The sequence below is a fragment of the Andrographis paniculata genome, unplaced genomic scaffold (assembly GCF_009805555.1).
Source record: "Andrographis paniculata isolate CXL003 unplaced genomic scaffold, ASM980555v1 Contig79END, whole genome shotgun sequence".
NCBI lineage: Eukaryota > Viridiplantae > Streptophyta > Magnoliopsida > Lamiales > Acanthaceae > Andrographis > Andrographis paniculata.
This window is the reverse complement of record NW_026137616.1, coordinates 2060310-2079950: the sequence shown is the minus strand read 5'-3', so window position 1 is coordinate 2079950 and position 19641 is coordinate 2060310. Positions and strand designations below refer to the sequence as shown.

Here is a 19641-nt window from a genome sequence, read left to right as displayed (position 1 = left end):
AACAAATATTGAAATTTAATGATGATTAAGACGGTCGGTCATTAGTGTCGTCATTTTGAAAGTGCTTTTCAGCCTTATAAAATAAATTAGTAATTCAAATTATTTGACACGTTGGATTTCCCAAATCATTTCAATTTATTTAATTTATAATTGATTCAATTATTTAATTTATTTTCAATATACAAATGTTTTTTTAATAATATGTTGATGAATATTGAGTATATATAATACTATTCACGTGTTGAATTAGTTGAGTTATCTTCATCATGAAAATTGTACCAAATTCAATGAGTGAGAGGGAGAGCCAATTATTGCACTTATTAATACATGATTCTTTAATTTCTTTTTTCTTTCTTTTTTTTTTTTAAAAAAAAGATTATTATAAAAAAAAAATCAATTTTTTTAATAAATTTTTTTTTTGTATGCTATGAAAAACTGTTGATAATATAAAAAAATAATATGTTGTGTTGAATAATTGATTTTTTACTAGTGAATTGATATATATATTATAATAATGTGTGTATATTTGTATTTGTTTAACAATATTTATGAAAAATTATTCTATTAAAAAAATAGTGGACAAAGGAACTGTATAAATTCAACTTACAATATATTTTTAAATTAATAAAATAAATATATTACTAATACTTTCATGGCTTTATATAACTAAATAAAGTAAAATTCAAAGGATTAAAAAATACAATCGGTCAATGTTGTAGAATGGCAATACAAACAATTTTATTTTGTTTCTTTTTCTATCTAGATACTTCATTCGTCTCATATTGGGTGTTTTAGTCACTGTAGATACGAGAATTTAAAATAAATATAATTAATAGATAATTACGAATGTATTTGTAAAAATAATTAACTAATAATATATTAAGATTAAGATAATCAATTAGTTTAATTAAAATTTAAAAATTAAATTAAAAAATTTAAAATAAAATTAAAATGAACAATCATTTTAAAAAAAAAATAACATGAGATGTGGGACGAACAGAAACTACAACATGGATATGGTAAGTGGGACGAAAAAAATATTATTTAAATATGCAAATAGTATTAAAATCTTTCTAAAGGTCTATACATCTAGTAAAAAATGTGTATAGAAAAAAAAGATATACTACTCCATATTTTAATACTTTTACATTAATTTTGGGGTTTGTTTAATTTAAATTTAAATTTAGATTTTTAATTTAAATAATATTTTAATTTAATATTTAAAAAAAATTATTTTTATTAGAAATAATTTAAATAGTAGTCTCTTATCGACTTACAGATCATATATATTTTCTATCTTCATATATTTTAAAGCATACTAAACACATAGTTGATACTCTCTCTGTCCTATGTAATATGAGCGTAACGTAAACACAAAAATTTAAGTAAAATAAAATTAGTAAGTAATTAAAAGGTGTATTAATAAAAATAATTATAAATTAAAATTAAAATAATTAAATAGGTAATTATATTAAAAAAATTATAAAATTTAAACTATTAATTAAAGTGTATAATTAATAGGCCGGGCCAAATCATCCAACGGCCCATGGGAATATTTATTTATTATATTTCACAATAAATACAAATTTCAATTGGACCTTGGTCCATTAACTTCACGCGACCCGACCCGGACCATATTAAAAGCTACTAAAAATTGGAAATACTTCGACGGTTTGACAATAGAACAAGTCAAGAAAAAGAAGTACGAGAACGAAAGCAATGTCGTCGGCCGAAGATGATGAACTGCGTCGCCGGAAACTTGAAGAAGCCCTCGAAGTCAAATCTCTCCGTCGTATAATCAGCGCTTATCTCAAGTACTTCCTCTGTCTTACTTGCTGTTAGCGATGCTAGCATGTGCGCATACAGTTTCCCCTAATTTCAATTCTGGTGCTTTAATAACACGAAATCCTGGGCCGAGTGCGTGTTTTCTGCTGACCTAGTATATGCACTAACCAATTATTTCAATTACATTTCTAGTGAATGAGTTTATCAGTGATCAGTCCCAGGATTACATTTCAAAATGGCAAATATTGAATAATAGTAGTTCAATAGATTCCTGTTGTCTAATTGAAGTACAGCTAGGAGTTTAGGACTTACATGGGATTATTGCACAATTATTGAAGCTCTAAAATCAATTAATTATTGGGATTTGGGAGTTGGGTTGGTTCTGCACTGAAAGTAGGCTCGAAGCTTGCATGAATCTTTAAAACTAAACATTCACCATCACGAAGGAACGAAATATCGTCTCAAACATTCGTTCTTTTATGTTTATCCATCAGTTATTGGATATGAAGCTAAATATCTAGCTTTCTTCCAAGTTAACGAGTATGGAGCAAAGTATATATTGATTTTTTAGTTAACTATGTCTCATCTTTTGGTTTCTGGCCAAGGATCTGCTACATAGAGCATATACTGAATTCATCAAGTTTCTGTTGTACTTCCTCTAGTCACCCCACCAATCAAACCAACCCCATAACTTATGTATTTTGCTTTATTTATAGGGTAGGGAGCTTCTGACTTTGAAAAAATAAAGGAGTTCTTGAGTGGATTAGTTTTGCTCATATATGATTGTGTTATTGCCTATGTAGCCCTTCCACTATGTGGCAGTGGCTTCATATGCACCAGTTGTCATCACCTAGAGATTGGCCATTTTACTTGTTTTTTTAATTGGAATGATAAATCGTACTTTATGAAACAGAACACAGGTGATATTGTCTGTTTTCATCATGTTTAACACAGCTATCCAGAAGCAGCTGAGGAGGATATTAGAAGATATGAAAGATGCTTCCAAAGGCTTCCCCTTTCCCACAAGGTTTCTTTCTTGTCAACAGTGTTGTATACATGTAAAATGTTGGGCCAGTGAATTGTGGATGAGTTGATTAGAAGTAATTATTTGAACTGATTAGCTCTGTATTTGTGTTGTATCGATCATCAAACAAAGAGTTTCGCTGGTTCCCATCTGTTCTATTTTATTCCTTTTGGGTTATGATTGATAGCTCCATCAATTAGAGATTTCTGTATATGAAATTTCTCACTTTAATTATTATAAAATATTACAGTTGATTGAAGTTATCATGTTGCCATTTTAATAATTGAACACACTGATTTGTGGCATTGGGTTTTTGCAGGCACTGCTAGCACATCTTCCGATGAAATTTCAGAGACTTAAATGGTATATCTGACCATTCATCTTGTTTATTTGAATAATGAGATAACACTCCTGGCTGAGTTATGATTGAATAGTTACTTGTTTTGTGAATAATACATGGTTCCTTTTATACGCTTTGAAGATAGAATAACCTGAGGGATTACAATGCTTTCTCTATCTATCTCAAAAACTAATAATAAATATAATACATAGACAATGTGATTAACTGTGGAGCAATATTAATAAAGTGAGGGCTCGAATGGCAGATTTCCTTGCAAAACATGGTGCCAGCGGAAAACCCAGATATCTCAGTCTGGTTATAAGTCTCAGTCAGATCAAGTGTTTTATTTGTTTACTTTCTTTTCTAGTCTTGTAGGCGTGTTCCAGCCAGTTGGATGTTTGAGACCTGATGTTTACTTGGGCTGTAATTTGCTATCTTTATTTTTAATATAGCCCTTTCTTTGAGAGAGAGAGAGAGAGGACTAACCAGGACTGTATGATTTCCCTGACATGAGAGTCATGGGCAATGAATTTGAAAATGGATTAACTTCCATGCTTCTGGGCGTGGCTGTTCTAACTTTAGTATGTATAAATGGATTAGAGCTTTTATTCTTCTAGAAAAAGAGTTCATGTTTAATAAGAAATCAAAAGTGAAAGCCAAAAATCCTTGATGCACTTAATAAACTGCACTGCACAGATATTTAATATAATTTGATTAATTTTTAGTGTTGGGTTCTCTCCCGTAATATCTTGGCTGATATGAGTTATTATTTGCTCCTTTCAGGTGTGTTTAATAAGAAATCAAAAGTGAAAGACAAAAATCCTTGATACACTTAAAAAACTGTACTTCACAGATATTGAATATAATTTGAATAATCTTTAGTGTTGGGTTTTCTCCCATAATTTCTTGGCTGATATGAGTTATTATTTGCTCCTTTCAGGTGTGTTTCACAAAATTCCTATTTCATATTTGAAATGCTTAAGGTGATTCATGGATCTATATTCTCGAATCTCCTCTGTGTTTGATTCCTCATTTAGTACGCATGCATTGTCTTCTCATTTATCAGATGATTGTTTCCTCATATGTGTATAGTTTCTGAATGCATCTTTCTAGCTTCAAAATAGTGGAAAGGTGAAATTTCACTATATTCTGTATAGGGTCTGGCCCTATCCAATTTATTTGTAGCTCAATTATTGTTTTAAAGTTATCTCCACTGTTGATTTTGGTAGGCCTTTGAACCCCCCCTTGATATGAGTGCGGACACTTATATTTCTGAAGACCAATCCATGGGGAATCCCTCTGATAACAACCTTTTGTATGGTGAAGCAAAACCTCTTTCTTGCCAATGTGACTCAGAAAGTGGAAAAAGCCATGTTGTGAAGTTCGATGAAACTGGTGAATGTGCTACTGAACCATATGGTTCTCTTAAACAAGGAAATGCTATCGAGGTCTCACAAGCGTCCTCTGGCTTCTCCTTTAAAATTTGTTCAATTGTTGTCTAGGTTCAATTTTATTTTCATCATGAAAATTTGACCACTGTAGATAACAACAGGATAAGCCAATTGAGTGTCTGAACAAAAATGAGGGGGACTGCTCTGTAGGCTCAGAGTGTAATGGACAGGCAGAAAAGGCCAATTACCATGATTGTCAGAATGTTGAAAGTTCACTGGCATCATCTTCCCAGCTCTGTTGTGATGGACATGTAAGGTCTTAGTTTCAAAATTTTCTACTAACCGATGCATATTCTATATTTATATTCCTGTTAAGTTATCTTTCAGCACAAATGTCTTTTATATTAGGACTTTAGCATTGTGGATTGGAACAATAAAATTGCTCATTCCGAGAGGCCAGGGTAGCTGTTATATGTGGTGAAGTGCTGTGATCTCTTTTTCTTAAATTGTTTTTCATATTATATAGAAGCATTTCATGGAGAGAAGAGTGAGTAGGGAAGAAGGGCTGAGCCTCATGCGAACTTGAAGGGTTCAAGATGGGATGGGTTTTGGGGGCGGGACTGCGCTGGGGTGGGGCGGGTTCTGAGGCCTATAGTTTTCTGGTTGGGCAGATTTTGGGGCCTGTAAAATCCATCCCGAATCCGCCCCGTTGCCATCCCTATTTATACAGTTTATTTAAAGAATTGATACATATATATATATATAATTGTGGTGGATGGACAAGCTATTAAGTACAAAGATATATTTTATATCATCAAATATTTTTGCATGCAGTTTAGCTGAAACACACTAATTTATCTGCTATGCTGTTAAGTTGGTTATCCTTCACTAATTTGCTTCATAGCTTCTTTCAGGTATCCTCATCATCACCTGATTGGCTGAACACATCATTGCTGTTTCATGTACCTTTAGCTGATGTAGATAAGGTGTACTATCTTATGGAAACTCTTAGCAATCACGTTCCACTTTTTATTTTTTTGCTAATGAATTTCCATTGATCATAACTCTTATGATTGTGTCCACATAACATAATAGTAAAATGCGGACACTTGGTCTCTTTACAGTGACAGAAAAAAAAATTGAGCTCCGTAGCATGAGAAGGATGAGATTCACAGTTTCTCTGAAGTGGCTTTGTGTTGTCAAAATGATTGATGAATTTGAAACCTAGTTGGTAGCAATTGAATAGTTAGTTAATGATCCTTATCTCTGAGTTTTATTCATGATCAAATTGCTTGAATTTGAGCAACTTTGACTTTTATGATCAATAGAATATAAAGGTTTTGCACTCGAGATTATCCTAGTTGAGCTGTCAAGATAGTTGGGTGAATTTGAACATCTAGTTGGTAGATATTGAATTTTTGGTTGGTGATTCCGTTCTCTAGAGTTTTACTCATGTCAAATTGCTTGAATTTGAGCAAGTTGTGGCTTTTATAATCAATAGAATATATAGGTTTTGCACTAGAGTTAAATGCTTCCTGAAAATTTATACCTGGTTGTACCTAGCTTGCAACTGGATTAACATGGGTATTATAGAATTATATCCAGTTTTTTAGTTATTTGTGAAAGTCAGTATTGGTATTACTTCAGTAAGAGCCTTGAAGTTAGTATTGGTGTTTGGTTAACACATAACAGGTAGGTGATAATATATCGTTTTGGTAGATGATTTATTCACATTTAAGCCATTCCAAACTGAGATTATGTCATTTATTACACACCACATTGCACCATCAATGTTTTCTTACCTATGCCCTTGTTCTGCTTCTCTCCCGATTGATTTCTCCAAAGCTTTTCCATCCATTATTTATCTATTTAGGTATTCATAAGTTATTGGTACTGTCAGAATTTGTATTTTATGTTCATAATGGCATGGTTCTATCCGAAGGTGCAGGCTTTCCTTATGTTGCATTGTCATACATTAATATTTCTTCCCACGTTAATTTCATTTGGCCAACAAAGATTTAGTTATTCAAATATATACATTTGTATTCCAGGTTCGGTGCATCATAAGGAACATAGTCAGAGATTGGGCAGCTGAGGTGAATATTTGATTTTCATGCTATTTATGAATGCAGCATTGACAGTTAAAAATGAACATAATAAATCCAGATAAAACTGTAAAAAGCAAAAGCAAAGGTAGAAAGATATCTTTTTACATTTTTTTTCCTTGTTTTCAGGGTCAACAAGAACGTGACGAGTGCTATAAGCCAATTCTTAAGGAACTTGAACAATTATTTCCACATCGTTCTGAGGACAGGTGCGTATGTGATGTTTTTCTATGAGACTCAGATGGTAGGATTTTACTTTTTGGCTTTATTGGGATAACACATTTGTATTTAAACTTTACGTTTGAGAACAAAGACGATGTCTAGGTGGTAACTCTAGTCATGTCATTATGAATTCTGATATATTGTCTTTCCTTGAACAGACATCCTCCTGCATGTTTAGTTCCAGGAGCTGGACTTGGTAGGTTGGCATTAGAAATCTCATCTCTAGGTGTGTTTTAAGATGAGTGCCTATCACTTTATTATGACAATTCTAACTAGGAGCCTGATCATTTTGTATTTATTTATTTTTTATTTTCTTGAATGCCACAGGTTTCGTATGTCAAGGAAATGAGTTTTCCTACTACATGATGATATGCTCCAGCTTTATACTAAATCAGTAAGAGACTTACTATGACTCTTCTTTAAAAGATCAGGTCCAGGCTTCATACTGATTTTTTAGTTTAATAGCTGCGAAGTTGCTGAGGAATGGACAATATACCCATGGATACACAGTAACTGCAATTCAATTTCAGATGACGACCAGCTTCGCCCGGTTTCAATTCCAGATATTCATCCTGCTAGGTATTGGCTAAATAATTGTTCACTCTGTATGTGAATATTCTTCTGGTCCATTGCTTTGTTTTTCTTTTTCGATCGGATGGTCCATTGCTTTGTTGCTTGCGTAACTTGCTGTCACGTTTCTTATGTTATGTAATGTACACCTTCCCCAAAGAAAAGTACATATGTGTGACTCCCTCCACCATGTCATGAATGTGTAATCTAGCATGTTAGAGGTCATTGGCATTTAGGTGTTCGTTTTAGGCTTGTAGCCACCTTTGTCCTATCCTATGTGTACTTGAACTTGTAAAATTGTGTTTTCCTTAACACTTCAAGATAGTGGTACAAGGTACAGAGAAACAAAAGAAAGAAATACTTCCAACATTTTTCCTGGAACCAAACCACCTATTCACAATTGAAATTTGTCGGAACAGTGCAGGGATCACAGAAGGCTTCTCTATGTGTGGAGGTGATTTTGTTGAAGTCTATAGTGATCAAAGCCAAGTAGGTAAGAACTGCATTGTTTGTTCTTTTTTTATTTTCATGGATATGGAGATGTCTGCAGGTGGCAGTTACTTCAGTACATAACACCGCCATGGCAATATATATATGTGTGTGTGTGTGTGTGTGTTGAAAGTTAAGCCTAAAGCCTCAAGTTTGGGCATGCAGCGTGTCATCATTTTTCCATAGCCTGTTCTGAGTTATTACTATTTCAGCATCAGCTCTACATTCATCATATAACATATAGGCATAATTTTAAGAAGATTGTTGATCTTTCAGAACTTGCGGTACATAAACTATGCTAACTAAAGTGAGCTAAAGCAGTTTCTATGATTACCTCCTGCTTCATACCTTCTCATCTGCTTGGTCCTTAATTTCCTTTTTATGTTTCCATTCATGCATTCAGGAGTCTGGGATGCTGTTGTGACTTGTTTCTTTATTGATACGGCACACAATATTGTTGAATATATTGAAATTATCTCGAAGATTCTCAAAGATGGTGGTGTAAGTAGTTTACAGATGTATGCTTGCTAAATCCTTTTTTCTTCATATCTAAATCTGAGTGGTTGGCAGGTCTGGATAAATTTGGGGCCACTGCTTTACCATTTTGCTGATATGTATAACCATGAAGATGTAAGCCCTTTAACCCTATTTAGATAAGCATTTTTTCCTTATCATCAGCTCGAGAAATGGGTGATCCATCGAGTCCTCTCTCTGCCCCTGTGTTTTCCTTCCAATTTTCTTCTTTCAGGAGATGTCTATTGAGTTGAGCTTGGAACACGTAAAGAGGGTTGCATATAATTATGGATTTGCAATGGAGGTATGCTAACATTTATCCGAGAAGCTTCTGTTTACCACTAGAAATCTAATAAGCAATAGTTTATTTGTTGAAAAACAGAAGGAATCAACAATAGCTACAACTTACACCACAAATCCAAGATCAATGATGCAAGTAAGATGTGGTTTGGTTCCCTACTTATGTTCTTTATATTCCTGACTTCATCTTGCATATGACTTCCATTCCTTCTTATTAACACAGAACCGATATTATGCTGCATTTTGGACCATGCGCAAAAAGCCATCGGCAACAACAGAATAAAATTTATGCTGCAGTTTGTTTGTTGCCAAATTTCATCTCCCTTGAAAAAGGTTATTCTTATCAACATATTGCAGTTTAGAGATCCAAAGGCATAAAGATCCTTCTGAAGTTTCAGTGCACTGGACTTGTTCATTATTGCTTTTGTCACATTTTATTTAGATTTCCTTCCATTACTTTACACACTTTTCGTCATCAAAGCAATCATGGTTGTTATTCCTGTCATGGTTCTAGCTTTCTGTTCAATACTACTATCTTTCTTTTATTGTTTCCATTGTTTGGCATTCGTATGATACCAAAACCAATGTTTGTTACATGAGATATTGTTCATAGCTTTTGAAGAAGAATCCCACAGATGAATATTTTGTGTTTTATACAGTTTGGGTCTTGGGTATATTCCCAGAGTATAAAAGGAAGGGGTGGGCAAAAAAATTGAACCGAACCGAGTTTTCGATTAACCGAACAGATTCGGTTCGAATACAAATACTGATATTTATTCGGTTCGGTTTTGATTTTTGATGTTTTTTTCGGTTTGGTTAACCGAATTAAATATATTTATATATTTATATGATTCAATTTTAAAATTTATATTAATAATTATATTCGGTTTCGATTCGGATATTTGAAATATTTGCAAATATTTTGATTTAATTAGAATTTAAATTATTTTTTAATTTTGATTCGGTTCAATTATTTGCAAATATTTTTGTTAGTTCGGTTAACCGAAATTTTCGGTTCAGATACGATTTGCGGTTTCGGGTATTTATTCGGTTCGGTTTAGATATCAAATTATTCTTTAATCTTCCATATCTACTACTTCAGTTGGAGGTTTCAGGACATTCATACAGCCCAAACTGTTGGTTGTGTTATCTTTAATTTCTATATAATTTTATCTGTGCATCTTTATTATTATAGTTATTTTCAACACCACATTAGTTTGTGCATTATTTTTATTTTTATTTTTTATTTTTTGGGTGAAAGAGAGTATATTCAAACATTATTTCTTTCAAAAATAATAAAAATTAAAATCTACATTTTTTTGGGTGAAAGAGAGTATATTCAAACATTATTTCTTACAAAAATAATAAAAATTAAAATCTACAAATATAAACTAAATACTCTATGAGACCAACTGATACTCTCTTGCTCTGAAGAATTGGCATTGGTGAAAGATATTTAGTGACGATGATAATGGTGAAGAAGAAATTGCAATGGATGCCACTGCCAAGTGGCAACCACTCCCCTCACCCTCACACCTGATTTACATTATTGATTGATTGATTTGTGATTTGGATTTGGAGGGTCAACTCTTCTCTTTGTCTTTCTTGATTCAAAACATCCATCACAATCCATAAACAACCAACACTGAATTACACAGTTTTTTGGAAGCACATATTCATATATGTTAGGGTTTTGTTCACTAGTATATACAGAAAGAAACTTGGGTTGCTGCATCTTCTGTGGAAAATAAACCAAAGAAGAAGACGAACCAGAAGGAAGGAAAAGAAGTGAAAATGGGGTTGTGGTCATTGCTGGAGGTATCATCTATGCCAATACTTCAGCTGCTCATTATTAGCCTTTTGGGGGCTGCCATGGCAACCCAATATCTTAACCTTCTTCCTCCCCATGCCTGCAAATCATTGAATCGGGTAAACCCTCTCTCTCTCTCTCTCTCTATATATATATATATATATATATCTGTGTGTGTATATATAATATATACGGTTCCTTATTTTGTATCTTTAAACTCATAGCTAGGCATCTAAAATAAAATGGATTAGTTTAGACACTGCAGTTTTTTGATCAACTTGTTACTGTTACTGTTACATTCAATGGAGTAAATAGGCGAAAAAGAAAAAAAATGATCTCTCTGAACCTACAAGACAATCAAGAAACCATAGTGAATTCTAGACTAAAAATACTCAATATTCCAGATTAATGTTCTTAAGTTAATACATCTGTAAAGTTCTATGATCAAACAAATATAGCCAAAGTATAGTTTAACAAATAACTGAATCAATTTATCGCCTTTTCCAGAGGTTGTGGTAAGGTTAAGTTTTCGAAGCATTAAAACTTCTTGTTCTGTTTTGCCATTCTTGATTATAGCCTGCCCTGTGGTTGGGACTTGGAAGGTTCATACTTTGTTGATTAAATTGTAATATATGCAATTGTCTTGTTGACCTCCGCTTCTCGTAGATTATTTTCCTTGAACTCGATAATGGTGTTGAACACAAGTCGGGACTATGTCCTAATGAAACATAAACACCTTAAATGACAATCTAAAGATATTATTGCAATTATATAAACATGTAGGTGTATATATCTTATAATGTGTGTTTTCTGGTGATTCAGATAGTGTTTGTGGTGTTCACTCCAGCCCTGATTTTTGCAAGTCTGGCAAAGACCGTCCATTTTCAAGACATAATCTCATGGTAAGATCAATGATATATTTAGGATCTTGTCTTACTTTGATTTTCCAATTGCATTCCATGTCGAAATATTATTTAACATATGGTTCCATTTTGTTGTCGTTTTTAACCACTAGGCATTCAGCAACTTTACTATACGATATCCACAATCATTCAATTGCTCACCACATATTTTATACTATTCAACAGATTTCTCATATGATTTAACAATTTTCTTAATATAGTTTAACAATTCTCTTTTATACCTATGATCAAACAATCCACCACCCAATTTCTCGATATATATAAGCAATCAATCAATTTTCTTCTTCTTTATTTCAAAATTTCTAATGCATATATATACACACACATATATATATGTGTGGAGAAATGTTGATTATGCGAATTGACTTAAATTACATCAACATGTGCTATGAGGATTGTTACCATAACATACATCTTTTACTGAGATTAGTCGTCATATATATTGTGTGGATTATTATCATGTATTATAAGGCTTTAACCTAAACTATATATATTTATATGTAGGTGGTTTATGGCAGCTAACATAGGAATAACTTTTCTGGTTGGAGGAATTCTTGGATGGATTGCAGTTAAAATCCTTAAACCTCAACCATATCTGCAAGATCTCATCATCGCTATGTGTGCCACAGGTGTGTAAATATATATATATATATATAAATTGAATGATTAGAAGTAGCATGCTGTGTGCTGTGTGAATTATTACCAATACCATGTACTGGAAATTCAGAATCATACCATACATTTTTTCTATGTTAATATGTATTGTATGAACTATTACTAAGTTCTGTCATTATTTGTGTTATTTTAAGGTGCAATCTTGTGATGAGATTAATTAGGACATATATTGTGTGTACTATCACCGTATCCTGATTAGGGCTAGCTAATCAACAAAGTATTGATTAGCCCTAATCAGCACTCTAATGGAACAGGGAACTTTGCAAACATTCTACTGGTAATAATTCCAGCAATCTGCAGTGAGGATGGGAGCCCATTTGGGGACAAGACTGTTTGTAGACAACTGGGGCTTTCATATGTCTCTTTCTCCATGGCTGTAAGCTTTCCTTACACCCTTATTTATATATACATGTCAAATTTCTCCATTCAATTACTCTTTCACATTTACATAGAATGAGGCGACCTAATCGCTGAACTTAAAACTTGTTGCCGATCAAAAGATTGGGTCGTTCTACACATGGACTTACACTTACCACTTAATACAAAGTGCCAAGGCAAAATATTGCGCAATGTTAGGGAATGCCGATGAGTCTTCTAAAGAGGCCAACAATGGCACCGAAGCAAATGAGACGGCTAGTCTTCTTCTCAATCTAGACGAACGTGTCGTGATACCTTCCAATGTCGCCGGAGATGATAAAATTATATTAGATGTAAGTTCTTTCGCCAAATTTGTCTTACTCTCTTCTATTTTTATCAATACTTGTTGTGTTTGCAACTAGAAACAATGCATGTTTTCAATCATTTTATTTATTGACAACTTAGGATTATATACAAATTGTCTTATATTTGGATGAGCCATGGTGGTTTTTTCTTTCAAAATAAAATTTTCAATTTCTTTAGGTGAAATTCTTCGGATTCGACTATAAAAACTCATACAAATTGAACTCGGACAATGTTTATATCTCGGTTTCTCATCCATGTACTTTGAGCGCAGAAAAAAAATTTGGAGCATAGTGCGACATTATGGACTTATACATCAACAATTTTCCATCGGTTAGCGAAGGAGCTAAAGGCACCTCCGGTCCTAGCTGCAGTAAGTCGAGTTTATTCACTTATAAAATCATTTTTATCCATCATCAACAATTAATCTTGAGTTCATATGCATTGATTAATTTCAGATTTTAGGATTCCTTGTTGGGGCAATTTCATTTCTTCGAAATCTTATTATTGGCGACACAGCTCCACTTCGAGCGCTTAATGAGTCCATTACATTACTCGGGTGCGCAAATAATTACATATATGTGTTCATCTGTGCTCACATACTTACATTGATTTTGTGTCCATATTCCAAGTGTGTAATAAGGCTGTTTTTGTCTTATTTAAAGCTATAATCGATCAAACTGTTGAATTTAATACATGTGGACTCGATTAATTTGCATTTTCAAATTCACTCATTTGTGAAAAGAAAATTTGTGCTCTAAAAAATGTATAACAAATTGAGCCCACATGTATTAAATTTGATACTTGGATTTATTACAACTTAAAATCGGATCAAGTTAAATTACACAATAACATCAAGGATCATTCTATTTTTGTACAGGGATGGAACTATTCCTTGCATAACTTTGATCTTAGGTGGCAACTTAACTCAAGGTACATTTTAGTGATTTTTTTTCCCCTATATATATGCAAAATATTTGCAATCGAACATCATATGTAGTATAGATAATATGTAAAAGGCAAAAACAATCGATGCAGGGATAAGCAAGGCACAAGTAGGACCAATGGTGGTGATGACAGTGATCGGCATAAGATACTTGATACTTCCCGTCACCGGAATTTTTGTCGTGAAAGTAGCTTCATACTTAGGCTTCCTTCCCTCGGACCCTCTTTACCACTTTATTTTGATGATTCAATTTGCGCTTCCACCCGGGATAAATATCGGTATGCATCTTTTTTTTGTATTGTTTTCAAATTGAAATAGTTTGTAACATATAATCTTTTATATAGAAAATAAGCATATTTTTACCTAGAACTATAAGGCTGTTTAGTAGAAAATTTTGGCATCTAAACTAGTTTGGGGGCATGTTCTAGCTGACCATTAAATGTTATTGTTATTCATTTTGTTTATTTTTTGAATGGAAGAACATATTAAATATGAATTTGTAAAGAATAAATTGGCCCTATTTAAATTCAAAATTTATGTACTTATATTAGTGTTTTCTGATAAATTTCATCCTAAATGAATGATGAAATTGTAGGTACAATGACACAACTATTTGATGTGGCACAAGAAGAATGTTCGATGCTGTATCTTTGGACATACTTAGTTGCAGCTTTTGCTCTTACAGGATGGTCAATTTTTCTAATGTGGATCTTGTCCTAAACTTCTAACATCCACAAACTTAAATATTTCGTCGATCGAATTTTATCGTATACTATTATTAGTTTCAGCACAAGAAATATATTCATTAAATCCATTTCTTTTTAACATTGAATCGATGTTGTCAAGACACACTAGAAGTTGTAAGTGAAACAAGAAATAGAAAGACAATGTTGAAAGAAGCCCAAGTACTACAAAATGACAACAAACATTCGACAAAATCTATTAACATATTCACAAAACACACAAATCAATTCACATAAGATTCTGATATTCTCGAGAAAACTGCAAAAGATATCTTCATGTATACTCCATTATCACTTTTGTCACTTTTGTCTTGTATTTATCTCTCTGACAAAATATATCCTACATGTTTGTAAAAGTTACTATTTTTGTAATTTGGCTGGCCGTGCGTGACGCTCACACCATGCGCGGCTACGTGCAACCAAATAGCGAATTTTGCAAACATGTAAAATATATTTTGACAACAAGATAAATACATGACAAAAGTAATAATAGAGAATACATAGAAGATATTTTTTTGCAATTTTCCCGATATTCTCAAATCAAATGTACCTCTTCTTCGTTGGCAGCCAACAAAGAGTACTTAACCCGAAGCGATATTTTTCCCTTGTCGACGACGAGCCGAGCACCCGACGCCACCCAGTAACCCGGCGAGTCCTGAGGCCCCCTCGTCATTTCCGTGGTATCGACAAATCGGAGAAGCTTCCGCGTCTGTGTAGGCATCGGTGGACCTTCCGGATACAATGCAGAGTTGATGTTAACGTCGGATGGCTTCGGAGGAGGCTTGTGCGCAGTCGAAAACGTGGTGCTGATGATGCTCGAAATGATTCCCGATTTTTGAGCCAACGCAGACGATCCATCCCATTCGGGTATTTTCACGACTGCGGCGCCGCTAACTCTGGAGAAATTCAAGCGCAAGAACAAGACATTTTTCATACCCGATTCCTTGACTTCGAACTGCGCTCCGGTGACTATCGAGAGTTCGTCGTCGGACTCGACTGGCGCGGTGCAGACATGCGAGAAGCTCTTCCACTGGACCTTCTCGTAGTACCTCCTGTCATAAGAATTGGTTTCGTTTCCGGTCGATCCGTTGCCGAGTTGGAAGCATTTCGGCATGGAGGATAGATGCTGCAAATGGATTGCTAAGCAGTTGCTCTTCTTTCCTTCTAAATATAATCGCAATCCCGTCACAGGTCTGTCGCCCGAATCCACCTGTTATTCAGCCACATTGTTCGGTGAGCTTATTCGGACAGCCATTTCGATTCCATCAATTAGTACATACAATTAAAACCGAGATTGAGCCTATTCTCCCAAATGACCGATCTTACCTCATTCGTATTGACGTGAAGTTTAGGTCCCATCAGACTGAACTGCAAAGCTGCGCTGCCGTGTGGCTTCCTATCAGGGCCGAGGGGAACGTCACCAAAAACAGGAGCCCATTGTCGAGGGAGTTGAAATTCCAAGAATTGATGGAGTTCTTCTATTGGCGGCTTGTCTGCATAAGTAGCAAGATTTGATATGAATCCAGTGTGTCGATTCAGACAATGTCAGGCACATGATAACAAGAACGCCAACAAAAACTTGAAAATCACGTCGAAATTCAATCAAGAAAAAATGGCCCAAATTTTTTTTCAATCCAGCATAGTATCTACTCAAGCATACCTCCAAACAATGTGTATGCGATACTGAGGAACAACAAAACGAATTGTAACTTTAACAGAAAGTGGTTCTTACATCGCAAGTATAGATTAATGGCATGACCCAAGAATCCACTCCCATCGATTCCACTCAACAGCGATGATATTGGAATAAAAGACATTGAGATCACTTCAGGTTCAAGGTGAACCGACTGACACCATTTACCATGATGCAGATTCATATTGTTGCTTCCACCTCTTCTCCTCCGAAAGAAAGTAATGTCCTGGAATTTTCATTTTAAAGAATAAATGCACGGTACATGCTAGCTAATCATACAAAAGAACAGTGGCTGGAATCGAGAATGCCTCAGATACATGGCATTGCATCCTCTGTCAATTACCTCTCGGTTAGAGTCGAAACTTGGATTCAAGTAAGCAAGTCCCTGTTCATGGCTCACATGCTGAAACAGATTCAAAGATTTATGTGATCAAATATAAAAGGCTATTAATAAATGGGAATCGTGTTTTAGAATTCAGTATTTTTTTCAGAAAATCGAAACCAAAGTAGGCAAAGAACACATGGCAAACATAATCACATCAAAACAAAAACCGAACACTTGAAAATAAAAGCCGGGAAAAGTGCAATAGTAAAACCAACCAATTCCCCCCTTTGGGATTTCCCATCATGCAATCCAGATTGTCCACTTGCATCGGAAAACCACTTGTCCGCAACATCCTTCAATCTTTTCTGCACTTCAACCGTCTGGATCATCGACGAATGCTGCTGCTTTACATATATCACATCCTTTCCTCCCATCTTGACACCGACAACAACATGGGTACCGTAATTCTCTATAAACCTGGAAATACATTGTCGAAAATTACTTATAAAACAGCAATGTCTCTAACTAAAGGGCATATCCAAATGTCATTAATTGGAAGACTGAATAATGATTTAGCAGGCAGACATTTCCTACAAAAAGGCATCGTCATGTAATCTGCAACCTTCTTGGGGAGTGAGAAAATGCTCGTATAAGGAAGTAAAAAAAATTCAGTAATACAATGAAAACATGAATAGCTATTAATGTGCAGAAACACTACTCACCTCGCCAATGCAGCTGGATCCCACGCGGATGGAACTGCTTTTTTGACATGATCGCGTAAAGTCACTTGAGACTTCTCTAAAGCGATGCTATAGAGTGTGATGAACACCCCGTCAAAAGCAAGGGATTTCGTAAAAGCAGCATCTTTCTGCCAACGACCTGAAAATTCAAATGCGGCATTGAAGTGGCCTGTTGGGATTTTACTCGAAAGTGATACTTCCTGGTTGAACTGTTCTGACATCTAGAAGATGAAATTTTTATCATTACCATTTGGATCAAATCCCATTCATTCAATCAGAAGTCTGCTAGTTTTTAGCAATCACGATGAATTCATTGCACAAACCAACTCTTCGATTCATAGTTTAACCAAATATACAAGATAAGCAAATCAAATTCATTATGTTTAAAGATCAAACATCCAAATCTGTTGGGAATTTCCTGCTTTGGTATCACTTGATGTGACTGTTTTCTTCGAAATGGTTCTTGCTGGTACAGAGTGTATGAATGTGTGGAACCGATAGCGACACATTTAGATTCCTTTGTTTAATTTTATTGACTAAAACTTATGGCTATTATAACTATGCAAACGAATTTCTTACTCATTTGAAAATAGACACAAACCTTACAATATTCATAATGATCTCAGAACCTAAATTATACCAACAAAATCATAATTCTGCCATCCTTAGCTTTCTAACATTTTTGTGAAGAATAAAATTGATTTGAACAAAAATGCATATCCTGGAAACCAACAAGAAGAAATGCATTCAACATTCTGTTGATCAATAGCATATTAACTTCTGCCATTAAAAACAATAAATTACCTGTTGGAAAGACAAAATGTCAGAGCTGAATCTCATCCTCTCCCCCTTATCACAGTTAATGGATTTCGATACATTCTGGACCAAAATGCCCCCAGGAATGGCGATATCTCTGACCTGATCATCTTCCATGGCGATCAGCCTAGACCCCTCTTTTGTGGATTCCTGACGCTTGCAGTACTTCAATCGCAAGTCTAGCGTCAGATCGTAACCCATTCCGATGCTCCGCACCGCCTCCTCCGCCGCAGCCCTCAGCCTCAACGCCGTCTCCTTCCTACTACTACTACTACTACTGCTGCTACTACCTTCCATAGCTTAATTATTCGACAACAGAATATAGGTCTCCAAAACCCTAATTTTGGGGGGCAAATTAATGATCAGAGACGGTGAATTAACCGAGCGGAATAGAAGTCAACCAGCGGTCATCCATCCGCCATTATCGTGTGAACTGTGACGAATATTGGTGGGTGGGGAAGTAACAGATTAGGAATTGGGCTTTGAATTGGAAAATTGGGGACTGGTCAAGAATTGGGAAGCGGGCAAGCTTGATCAATCGAAAGGAGACGATATGATGTGGAGTACTTTTTATTGGGTATTATTTTAGGTATTTTGGTGAGGTGGGGTTGGTGGGAGAAGTTCGTAATGGGATTTTATTGGATTGAGCATTGAAATGTTGAAATTGAGCGTTGATGGATGGTGAGAGTGGTGGCGGTGCCGGCGACGGCAAGTCAACCTGGTGGCGCCGCTGGCGGCGGCGCGCGGGAAATGAAAACGACGGGTAGTATTTTCAGTTTTATCACGTGTTTTGTTTAGAATTTTTTTTTTTTTTTTTTCTTTAAGCGGTAATTTGGTGAGATTAGTAAACGAGTAGGAGTTTTTTTATTATTTAAGTAGTAATTTAAATTAAATACACTTCATTCGTCACACGAATTTTGTCCAATATACTGTAAATGTGAGAACTTTGCTAAAAATATAATTAGTAAATAATTTAAAAATATATTAATAAAAATACTTATAAATAAAAATAATTAAATAATTTAATTAAAATTTAAAAAATTATAAAATATAGAATATATAGTTATATTTTAAAAAATAGAAAAATAAAATTATGTAGAAATATGTTTCATAACAAATTATTAATATTAAATAATATAATTAAAAAAGGTTTAATATTCTCTCTGTCCCGTCGTTTACTTTTAGTTTATAAATATTAGTATTATATTAGAATATAGTAAAAAAGTAAAAATAAAAATAAAAAAAAAGCTAAATTGCCCTATTAATATTGTATGATACAAAGGTAATCACATTTGTATGTAATATATTGTAAATTAATAGATAGTAAAGTTACTAAAAAAACGAAATTGATACTTTGTTATAGGATGTTTGGGGGTTTGGATTTTGAGTTGAGATTTGAATAATAAAAATTTTAAATTTGAATAGTTGTATGATATGATATAAATAGATGTTAATGTAATATTTTGAATGTAAAATTGATTTTTAGTATAATATAAAAAATGAAAAATAAG

General features: G+C 34.1%; 3 protein-coding genes across 8 annotated transcripts; 2 read left to right on the top strand and 1 right to left on the bottom strand.

Annotated features, from left to right (window-relative positions):
- Positions 1-1673: 1673 nt before the first annotated feature.
- LOC127240317 (uncharacterized) lies at positions 1674-9393 on the top strand. 4 transcript variants are annotated; one of them, XM_051258920.1, is made up of 19 exons: positions 1694-1814; positions 2699-2812; positions 3129-3172; positions 3933-3991; positions 4090-4132; positions 4379-4597; positions 4702-4851; positions 5455-5526; positions 6592-6636; positions 6775-6854; positions 7026-7093; positions 7195-7261; positions 7333-7446; positions 7857-7930; positions 8330-8427; positions 8497-8556; positions 8675-8743; positions 8822-8875; positions 8963-9393. In XM_051258920.1, exons 5-19 carry the CDS (start codon positions 4124-4126, stop codon positions 9020-9022), a joined length of 1239 nt encoding a protein of 412 aa, XP_051114877.1. In that variant the 5' UTR covers positions 1694-1814; positions 2699-2812; positions 3129-3172; positions 3933-3991; positions 4090-4123; the 3' UTR covers positions 9023-9393. The 4 variants fall into 4 exon arrangements, with proteins under 4 accessions (XP_051114875.1, XP_051114877.1, XP_051114876.1 ...); XM_051258918.1 differs by lacking the exon at positions 3933-3991 and having other exon boundaries at positions 1674-1814; positions 2740-2812; XM_051258919.1 differs by lacking the exon at positions 3933-3991.
- A 701-nt stretch (positions 9394-10094) lies between these two features.
- On the top strand, positions 10095-14602 carry LOC127240320 (protein PIN-LIKES 7-like). Of its 3 annotated transcripts, none has more exons than XM_051258929.1 (10): positions 10095-10668; positions 11372-11451; positions 11977-12101; positions 12402-12523; positions 12648-12857; positions 13142-13240; positions 13326-13426; positions 13748-13800; positions 13887-14091; positions 14409-14602. In XM_051258929.1, the coding sequence occupies exons 1-10, from the start codon at positions 10534-10536 to the stop codon at positions 14428-14430; spliced, it is 1152 nt and encodes a 383-aa protein (XP_051114886.1). In that variant the 5' UTR covers positions 10095-10533; the 3' UTR covers positions 14431-14602. The 3 variants fall into 3 exon arrangements, with proteins under 3 accessions (XP_051114886.1, XP_051114887.1, XP_051114885.1); XM_051258928.1 differs by having other exon boundaries at positions 10105-10668; positions 13906-14091; XM_051258930.1 differs by lacking the exon at positions 13326-13426 and having other exon boundaries at positions 10097-10668; positions 13906-14091.
- Positions 14603-14678: 76 nt separating this feature from the next.
- On the bottom strand, positions 14679-18864 carry LOC127240316 (MACPF domain-containing protein At4g24290-like). Its single transcript, XM_051258917.1, has 7 exons — positions 18119-18864; positions 17297-17535; positions 16850-17051; positions 16593-16652; positions 16289-16475; positions 15883-16049; positions 14679-15766 (listed from the first exon to the last, which is right to left on the bottom strand). The coding sequence occupies exons 1-7, from the start codon at positions 18425-18427 to the stop codon at positions 15092-15094; spliced, it is 1839 nt and encodes a 612-aa protein (XP_051114874.1). The 5' UTR covers positions 18428-18864; the 3' UTR covers positions 14679-15091.
- Positions 18865-19641: the final 777 nt, after the last annotated feature.

Excerpts from the sequence above, each read along its gene's own strand:
- LOC127240317 (XM_051258918.1), top strand. The coding sequence starts at position 1,720 with ATGTCGTCGGCCGAAGATGATGAACTGCGTCGCCGGAAACTTGAAGAA. Across the intron at positions 3,173-4,089 it reads AAATTTCAGAGACTTAAATG|GTGTGTTTCACAAAATTCCT; the intron begins GTATATCTGACC and ends TGCTCCTTTCAG. Across the intron at positions 4,133-4,378 it reads TCATATTTGAAATGCTTAAG|GCCTTTGAACCCCCCCTTGA; the intron begins GTGATTCATGGA and ends TGATTTTGGTAG.
- LOC127240320 (XM_051258928.1), top strand. The coding sequence starts at position 10,534 with ATGGGGTTGTGGTCATTGCTGGAGGTATCATCTATGCCAATACTTCAG. Across the intron at positions 12,102-12,401 it reads CATCGCTATGTGTGCCACAG|GGAACTTTGCAAACATTCTA; the intron begins GTGTGTAAATAT and ends CTAATGGAACAG. Across the intron at positions 12,858-13,141 it reads ATGATAAAATTATATTAGAT|AAAAAAAATTTGGAGCATAG; the intron begins GTAAGTTCTTTC and ends CTTTGAGCGCAG.
- LOC127240316 (XM_051258917.1), bottom strand. The coding sequence starts at position 18,427 with ATGGAAGGTAGTAGCAGCAGTAGTAGTAGTAGTAGTAGGAAGGAGACG. Across the intron at positions 17,536-18,118 it reads ACATTTTGTCTTTCCAACAG|ATGTCAGAACAGTTCAACCA; the intron begins GTAATTTATTGT and ends TTCATCTTCTAG. Across the intron at positions 17,052-17,296 it reads GATCCAGCTGCATTGGCGAG|GTTTATAGAGAATTACGGTA; the intron begins GTGAGTAGTGTT and ends ATGTATTTCCAG.